The sequence below is a fragment of the Lepus europaeus genome, chromosome 13 (assembly GCF_033115175.1).
Source record: "Lepus europaeus isolate LE1 chromosome 13, mLepTim1.pri, whole genome shotgun sequence".
NCBI lineage: Eukaryota > Metazoa > Chordata > Mammalia > Lagomorpha > Leporidae > Lepus > Lepus europaeus.
This window is the reverse complement of record NC_084839.1, coordinates 61,123,871-61,133,420: the sequence shown is the minus strand read 5'-3', so window position 1 is coordinate 61,133,420 and position 9,550 is coordinate 61,123,871. Positions and strand designations below refer to the sequence as shown.

General features: G+C 43.9%; 1 protein-coding gene across 1 annotated transcript in view; it reads right to left on the bottom strand.

The window, feature by feature from the left end:
- Positions 1 to 268: 268 nt before the first annotated feature.
- ACTR2 (actin related protein 2) overlaps positions 269 to 9,550 on the bottom strand; it is a 53,577-nt gene continuing 44,295 nt past the window's right edge. Inside the window, exons 8-9 of the mRNA XM_062209551.1 lie at positions 7,086 to 7,218; positions 269 to 2,855 (exon numbers count right to left, since the gene is read on the bottom strand). Of these exons, the coding sequence (XP_062065535.1) occupies positions 2,685 to 2,855; positions 7,086 to 7,218 (304 nt within the window). The 3' untranslated portion in view covers positions 269 to 2,684. The remainder of the gene's footprint in view (positions 2,856 to 7,085; positions 7,219 to 9,550) is intronic.

Below are 9,550 nucleotides of genomic sequence, written 5' to 3'. Positions count from 1 at the left end.
TGGTTGAGCTGGGCCAATTGGGAGCCAGAAGCCTCCTCCAGGTCTCCCACCTGTGTGCAGGGTCTCAAGCATTTGGGCGATCGTCCACTGCTTTCCCAGGCCATCAGCAGGGAGCTGGGATGTTGGCGCAGCAGGTGGAGGCTTAACCTACTACGCCACAGTGCCACCAACCCCAACCATGAATTTGTCCATCCATCTTGCATTAGGCAAAGTAAAAATATACATATGAACATAAAGAACTATTACAAGAAAAAAGACACAACTCAGATTTACTTTGAAAAATCTGATTTATTTTCTGAATCAAAAAAGTGTATTCTTGTTAAACTTAGAATGTTTAGCTTTCCGTTGATCTTTCAAAATACTTTCCAGATAATAGCAGTGCTCAGAACTATGTAAAAGTTAACATCCAATACCACATTTGAGAGAAAACAGTTTAAATGTAGAACCTATTTCTAAGAAATCCTTCTCAAAGGTCAAGGCATTGGCAATTCTAAAGATGAAAGAATTTTAATAACTACTGGAAATTTAAATAACAGTGAGTTTCAAGAGGTTAAAAACCATATCTCTTAGAAAACTGAGTGGACAACAACTTCAATTAAACATAATACTCCCCCAACTTCCACATTATTAAATGCAATATTTTGCCTTAGAATAGGAAAATTATAAAATGGAATTTCTAGATTACTTTATATATATACACCATTTTAACTGTCACGTTTGCTAGCAGAATTATAAAATAAAAGTTCTACATTCAAGGGACCAGTGCTCTTTCATTGTTTATAAGAGTCCATCCTATTCTTTGTTCTCTACTCCTCTATAAAATCATGACCAAAGGCCAATCCATTTATTCCAACTGAAGAGCCAGCAGGTATGGATCCTACCCACAGCAGGCCCTTTAACAAGTGCAGCCCTCAGAAGGCTGGGGTGCTTTTAAGAACATGAGTTAGGAAGGCTTTAGAACTCCAAAGTGACTGGTAGGCCCAGGTCTCCACAATGCAGTAGACATTTCTCATGGGCTATTCGTGTGTAAGGAGGCATGGCCAGCATGCAAACTTCTTGAGGTAAGACAGACAATATTTACAGAAGCTGCATATTGAAGCTAACCTGCTGCTGCTTATTTCATATAAACTGATAAAAGTTTTCTCACAAAGAAGACTCTGAAGCCAGTATTTTCTGATTTGTCACCCAAAAAATTAAGTCACTTCTTTCAAATCCATTGTTGGTAGACAATGTTTTCAATAAACGAAAACCTTTTCCTAGACTGCATTTTGTACTTAGCATGATAACATTTCTCATTTTCTTTTTCAAATTTAGAAAGAACTCGGGTCTGGTACTGATTTTTTTTTTTTTTTTTCAGGTACCAAGCAACACCAACAGGACCCATAAATAGGACTTTTTGACAGGCACTAAAGTCTGCTAGCATTTATAACATACTCTGTGCTCTTCTTTCAAACATGATGGCTGAGAACTAGCAGTTATGATTAGTTTGCAGTACAAACACAAATTTAAATCCTGATTTTGGGGGGGGGGGGGGGGAGAACAACATTTTAAATAGTCATCAGGTTTTTTCAAATCAAAACAAATGAATACCAACAAAAACAAAATCACTCAACTGGCAACAAGTCCCATATGCCAGTGTTATTTTTAACCCAACAATCATAACCTGCCAGCAATTACTTATGTATCTGCTTGTCTTATTTAATAAGAACCGGTCAGTTATATATAAAACAATAATTTCCAAGAATGGTACTTGGCACTGGGTTACCTTAATTCTGTAATAAATAGAAGCATTTAGAAAACACCAGCTCCTAAGCACTTTTTGTATCTGTAATTTCAATTAACACAAGTATTTTTACAATTTACTTTCCCACTAACAGATTCTAGGAAGTATAGTCCCAGCTAACATGGCTGATTTTAAAAAACAAATCCATAAGCCACATGGTAATGGAATACTATGCTTGCTTTTTATATCGTATGGAAAACAGTTCCAGGCAGACCAAAAGTAGAAGAAAACTAGCCAAATCAAAGTACTGTAAATAAAGTTCATTTTCTGTACCTCAAATTTTTAAAATAAGACACCCACTTCCCTCCCAATGCAAAAACCCACCCCAAACACTTTAGTTTTGAGTTCAACATTTCCCTAAGATGTTAATAGGAGAAGCAGGAAGGTACTTAAAGCTGCAGGAGTCACTGTTGAAAGAGCCAGACTACAAAGGGAATGCCCTCCAGGGTTCAGGGCTACCCACCCATCCCTTACCACCCCCACCCCAATAATATGTAAAAGCTCCTGGTAAAGTTTCTTATGCTAATAAATGCAGACCACCTACTGTGCTAAAGACTACAACTAGCAGCACTGGGAGCAGGAGCAGCGAAAGTGAAAATAGGAAGCAATAGGAAGCCATAGGAAGCCGACAGGAGTGATCTAAAATGCCTACTTGGGAGAAACAAAGCAGCAAACAGGACCTTTGCCCTGTTGTTTGTAGCGAAGTGGTTGAATTAAACAGATTTACTCACGTTAACAAAAATTTAACAAAGCTTCCCCAAGACACCAGAATACAACTTGACCTTTCTTGTCAAAGGGCAGAGAGAGGCTGCTTCTGTGGCCTGGAGTTGAATGAGTTCAAAGATTGGCAATAAAGGAAAAAAGAAAGCATTAGGGGTGTGCAGGGAACAAGCTTGGGAGTTTATCGCACAGTCACACCAAGTTTCTCCAGCACACGGACACCCTTTTCTTGATATTCTTGTCTGGTCATCCAGAAGTTGTCTTTGTCTTTCATGATATCTGCTAGAACTGCACCACCCAGGAACACCATGTGCTTTCTGCGAGGTGGGTCTTCAATGCGGATCTTAAATTTCTAAAGGAGAAAAAAAAGGGTAACAAAGTCATGCATGCATAACGCTTTCCGCATTCTGCTCTGTGGAAATGACTTTTCATGTAGTCTCTTGTAAAACTTCGCAACAGGCCTGCGATGTATGCAGAAGTAGATTCCTGAGATACACTCTGCGATGTCCCAAAGCTCACAGGACCGAGAGAGAACAGCTCTTCCATGTACTTGAAAAGTCCTAATTTCTTTTCTTTCTTTTTTTTAAGACTTACCTACTGGGGCCTGCTCTGTGGCACAGGAAGCTGGGCATCTGCCTGTGGTGCTGGCATCCTATATGGGAGCTGGTTCAAGTCCTGGCTGCTTCTCTTCCAATACAGCTCTCCTGCTGATGGCCCAAGTACTTTGAGCCCCTGTGCCCTCATGGAGATCCAGAGGAGGCTCCTGGCTCCTGGCTCCTCCTGACTTTGGATTGGCCTAGCTCCGGTGGCTGCGGCCATCTATGGAGTCAACCAGCAGAGGGAAGACCCCTCTCTCTCCCCCTCTGTCTGTAACTCTGCCTCGCAAATATTTTTCTGTTTAAGATTTATTTATTTATTTCAAAGGCAGATTTACAGAGAGGAGAGACAAAGAGAGGTCTTCTATACACTGGTTCACTCCCCAAACGGCCAGAACGGTCGGAGCTGGGCTGATCTGAAGCCAGGAGCTTCTTCTAGGTCTTCCATGTGGGTGCAGGGGCGCAAGGACTGGGGCCATCTTCTACTGTTTTCCCAGGCCACGGCAGAGAGCTGGATCAGAAGTGGAGCAGCCGGGACTGGGACTGGCGCCCATATGGGATGTTGGCATGCAGATGGCAGCTTTACCTGTTATGCCACAGTGCCAGCCCCAAAAAGTAAATCTTGAAAAATTATTTGAGAGAGCTGCAGACAGGGAGAGATAGAGAGATTTTTCCATCTGCTGGTTGTCTCCCAAGAAGGCTACAACTGCTGTAGCTGGGCTTATCCAAAGCCAGGAACTTCTGGGTCTCCGGCATGAGAGCAGGGGCCCAAGCACTTGGGCCAGCTTCCACTGCTTTCCCGGGCACATTAGCAGGGAGCTGGATTGGACGAGGAGCAGCCAGGATTCGAACTGGGATGCCGGTCTGCAGGCAGAGGCTTAGCTTACAGTGTAGCCCCTTGGACAGTTCTATTTACACTTACTGTACATCCTTAGTACTATCAGCACTCCTCTTCCCTCTACAAAGTGTCTGGATTTGAACGATGTCTTTTTGGAATCAATCACCCTCTGAGAGTCTGAGTAGAGGCAAGTTTTCTCATTCTTTGGTGGATGACCACATGGGAAGGTCAGTTAATGTATAGTAAAGCCTGCATAAGAGGACTTCGAGGTCTAACACCATTATGACTCTAGTCCAGTGCAAGAGAGAAACTGAAGCTCTTTTTTTAAAAGTTGACTTTCTGTTGTCTCAAATTCAAATGAAATGTTCTCAAAATAAAACAAAGCCAAATATGGTCAAAACAAATCACAGGATGCTGGATAAAACGAACCCAGTAACCAAAACTAAAGACAACTGGAAAATGTTCTGTACTCCATAGTTACTATTAATTGTTAAGAAAGGACACACCCTTATGTATAGGGTCAATCAATGTCTGAAGGAAAAACCTTAACATGACCGATGATATTTACTAGTGTCACAGTCACAAAGGCTGCAAAGATCAAAGTATGTAATTCTACATTGTCTTACTTCACAGAGAACTGCAGGGGGGCAGAGGGAAGATTCTGCTTGGGGAGTGTATTCCATACGGGAGTCCCTGAGTTTGAATCCCAGCTCTGCTCCCAATTCCAGCTTCCTGCTACTAGCACCATCCTGGGAGGCAGTGGTGATAGCTCAAGTACATGAGAGACCTGTTTTGAGTTCCTCACTCCAGCTTCAGCCTGGCCTGGCCCGGCCCTGGCCATTTGGGGGAGTGAACCAGCAGATGGGAGAACTGTCTCTCCTTCTAACTCTTTAAAATAAAGATTTATTTAAAAAAAAAACTTCCTAGTTACCTTCTGCTGGAGTTGGGGGGTCAGTAAGCCCCCACCCCCCTTTTGGAAGGGCAGACAGTGAGCACTGGGTTTTCCAGGTCTTTTTTTTTTTTGACAGGCAGAGTGGATAGTGAGAGAGAGAGACAGAGAGAAAGGTCTTCCTTTTTGCCGTTGGTTCACCCTCCAATGGCCGCTGTGGCCGGCCCATCGTGCTGATCCGAAGCCAGGAGCCAGGTGCTTCTCCTGGTCTCCCATGCGGGTGCAGGGCCCAAGCACCTGGGCCATCCTCCACTGCCTTCCCGGGCCATAGCAGAGAGCTGGCCTGGAAGAGGGGCAACCGGGATAGAATCCGGCGCCCCAACCGGGACTAGAACCCGGTGTGCTGGCGCCTCAAGGCAGAGGATTAGCCTGTTAAGCCACGGCGCCGGCCCCAGGTCTTTTTTCTAACTACTTGACCCCAAGTGCTGCTGGCAAGTGGCCATATGTGTAATCGATAACACTAGGTAAACAATTGGGCCTGGCTGTATCCCAGTTCAACTTGTTTACAAAAAGACCGTTTTGGTTCTAGGATCGGAGTTTGCTCACATCTGCTCTAACAGAAACTTACCCAGTCCCTGAAGACACTGTCTTCCCTGTGGCTTTGTCAACTCTGTTATTTTTCCTTTCACACTACCTCCTCTTAACCCTGGAGATCCGTAACAAGAGTTCTGGCTCTTCATTGCTGCTTCCATCTCCCTCCTCTTAAACTCCACAGCCCCTCTGAAACTCACTCTATCAGGCCATGTGCTCCTGCACGCCTCCTCGGTGAAATCACCCATGGATCTTTGCTCACACCTACAGATCTGCAGGCTGTTTCTTCTCATACCTATCCAAGGTTCACTTGTGCACATACTCATCTACCACACCCTGATATCATCCTTAGTGACTCTGGCCTTTTCCTCCTCTCATATGCACTTGGCAGAACATCAACTCAGGTTATCAACTCGACTTTGTACCTGCCCTAAAGCAGCTGAGTAAGACAGGAAAGAAACTTAGTGTCTTCCTGTAAATGTATCAGTGACTTCAACTGATCCCTTAGTGCTAGCTGGCAAACCTATTACATTGCTCCATTCCCTCCTTCCAGTCCCCCAAGGTACCCCTTTCAGTCTATTTCTTTTTTTAAAGTTTCCATTCTACTTTTATTTTAATTTTTATTGAGAGGCAGAAAGAGCTCCCATGCACTAGTTCATTCCTCAAATGCCCATTACGACCCACAGCTGGGGAAGGAGTTGGCACCAGGGACTCAATCCAGGTTCTCTACGGGGGAGGCAGGAAGCCAATTACTTGAGTCATTACTGCTACCTCCTGGGATCTGCATTAGCAAAAAGCTGGAATCAGGAACAGAACCAGATCTTAAACCTAGGCACTCTGAAATGGAATGTTTTAACTGTTACACCAACACCAGCCCCAGCTCTTCCACTTCAAACCTCAGCTACCTCTGTCCTCTCAGCCTCCTCGCAGGTGTCTATTTACCACACCAGACTTAGGGCCACTTGTGCTGCTTCCCATCCAGCTCCCTGCTAATATGCCTGGGAAAGCAGTAGTTGATGGTTCAGGTACTTGTGCCCCGTTCCCATGTCGGGGACCTGGATAAAGTTCCTCGCTGCTGGCTTGGGCTTAGCCTAGCCCTGACCATTGTAGCCATTTGGGGGAATGAACCAGTGGATGGAAAATGTCATTTTTGCCTTTCAAATAAATAAGTCTATCTTTAAAAAAAAAAAAAAAAAAAAAAAACACACACCAAAGGAAACACCAACTGCTATACACTAGGTTATAATTTTCTATTTTACACATCAACAACTACTGATTGTCTACTTCAGGAGATATGTTATTAGGAATGTAAGAGAACTGGAGGCAAGATGCAGATCACCAGAAAACCTAAAATCAGAAACATGAGACAAACCAAGAATAGTACGCTAAGAAATTCCAAATGGGGTATTTTTCTGTAATACTGCAGGTTCTTCCCAGGTCACTTAGAGGCTTAGATTCCAAGCTGGTGGTCACAAACCAGAACACTTGGTCCTAGGCTTTGCTATCTCCATATACTGGTAAGTACCAGCATTCAGCGTACCTCTCTCTGCCAGGCTGTACTTGACTGATGCAGGAATTTGTTTTGGAAGACTTCCTGCGCCCTCTGGTGGTTATCAAGATCCACAAGCTACTTCACATGCTTTTGAAAGAATGCTAACAGATACTTACAGAAAGTTTTTCCACATCTCCCTTTAACACTCGTTCCAAGTAAAGTTGTTTAAGTTCTCTTTCCAACCGCGATGGCAGGCCAGGGTACATAGTAGACCCTCCAGAAAGCACAATGTGCTTATAGAATTCAGATCTAGAAAGACACAATGGTGTTCATTTAGTGTACTTTCAGATTAGGTAAATAACACTGCAGGATTACTTACGTCATCCTCAGGGAGTTGCTGGAAGAATTAAGTTAAATTTCACATGTAAACTATGGGGCTGAATGTTCACTGCTGTTATTCTTAGAAAACAATCCACTTACACATAAAATTTTCTATCAGTTTTGATAAAAATATTTCAAAAATTACATGACATTTCATCACAAATGTAATTGAGTCTTTTAATAAAGATCATTACAAACTTATACTTTATCAAGTGCTTCCCTGGAGCTGCTGAGAAGTGGTTATCTCCCATAATTAGCTATATTCTACTTTGATTACTGTTTTTCAGTTTTTTTCATTTGCCTTTTGTATTTCCTTTTGCCTTGAGGCTATCTGTTATTTTTGGCTAAGTTGATGTTTCCTTTTTATAACATTTCCCTCTTTTCTTGAATATGCTTTTGGCTGTATATATACCAGATAAATCTGAAGCAGTTACACAGCAGTAATGTAATCTGAATGAGGGTCTCCAGAACTCTTCTTATAGCAAAGTTTGGGAGCTGAGTCACATCCATTTTGGCAAAATGTCATCTAAGTTTTTAGTTATTTCTAGGCTTCCAATGGCTTAAGTTTCTGCAATTTTACTGTTTAGAAAAGCACTGTGGGATGGGTGCTTGGCTCAGCAGTTACACGCCCCACATTGGAGTAACTGGGTTCAGTTCTTGGCCTCGGCTCTCAATTCCCAGAACCCTAGAAGGCAGATGATGGCTGAAGTAGTTGGGGCCCTGCCACCCATGTGGCAGACCTGGATTGATTTTCTACCTCCCAGCTTCAGCCTGGCCCAGCCTTGGCCACTGTGGACATCTGGGCAGTGAACTGGCAGATTAGAGCTGTCTCTCTGCATCTCAAATAAATTTTAGAAAAAGAGGGGCTGATGTGCCACAGCAGGTTTAAGTAGGCACCTGCCATGCAGGCACCCCATAGGAGTGTCAACTACAGTCCCAGCTGCTCCACTTCCCATCCAGCTTCCTGTTAATGTGCCTGGGAAAGCTACACAAGGCCCAAACAACTGGGCCCCTGCCAGTCACATGGGAGGCCTGGATGAAGTTCCTGGCTTTGGCCTGGCTCAGCCCTGGCTGTTGTGACCATTTTGGGAGTGAACCAGCAGATGGAATGTCTCTAACTCTGCCTTTCAAATAAGTCTATTATTTATTTGACAGAGATATAGACAGTGACAGGGAGAGAGAGAAAGGTCTTCCTTCTGTTGGTTCACTCACCAAATGGCTGCTACGGCTGGCGCTGCACCAATCTGAAGCCAGGAGCTTTTTCCTGGTCTCCCATGCATGTGCAGGGGCCCAAGCAGTTGGGCCATCCTCCACTGCCTTCCTGGGCCACAGCAGAGAGCTGGACTGGAAGAGGAGTAAGTGAGACTAGAACCTGATGCCCATATGGGATGCTGGCATCTCAGGTGTAAGATTAACCAAGTGAGCCATGGCGCCAGTCCTCAAAGCCTTAAAAACAGAACCACTGTTTTTGTATGTTACTGCTGAAGCAAGCACTGTGAATATAGCATAAGCCAAGCAGTTGAAGCGTGGCTACATGTGCTATGAACATGTGATCTTTTACATGTTTGCTTTCAAGGAGCAAAACACAAAAGAATTTGTGTTATGTCACAATCCTGGAGAGGATATCAAATCTGACTCCTGTGACTTAAGAATGTCAAACTGGGGGAGGGAGAGAGAACGGTCTTGGAATCCACTGGTTCACTTCTCAATTGGCCGCAACTGCCAGGCTTTGAAGCTGGCAGCTTCTTCTGGGTCTCCCATGTGGGTGCAGGGGCCCACGACTTGGGCCATCCTCCACTGCTTTCCCAGATGCATTAGCAGGGAGCTGGACCAAAAGTGGAACAGCCGTGACTCGAACCAGCACCCATACCCACTGCAGGCTTAACCTGCTATGCCACAATGCTGGCCCTAAAATTAAAAAATTAAATAAATAAATAAATAAATATATATATATACACTTTAAAATTCAGTCTTTGAAAGGCAGAGTTATCTATCTTCCATCTGCTGATTCACTTCCCCTATCCACTTATTTGTCCACAACAGCTGGATCTGGGCCAAGCTGAAGCCAGAAGCCCAGAACTCACTGTCTCCCACATGGGAGGCAGAGATCCATGCCTCTCAGGGCATACATTAACAGGAAGCTGGAACTGGAAACAAAGCCAGAACTTGAACCCAGGCACTCTGATATGGGATGCTGCCATCTCAGGTGGCATCTTAACTATTGTGCCAAATACCTGTCCTTTAAGATTTGTTTTATTTA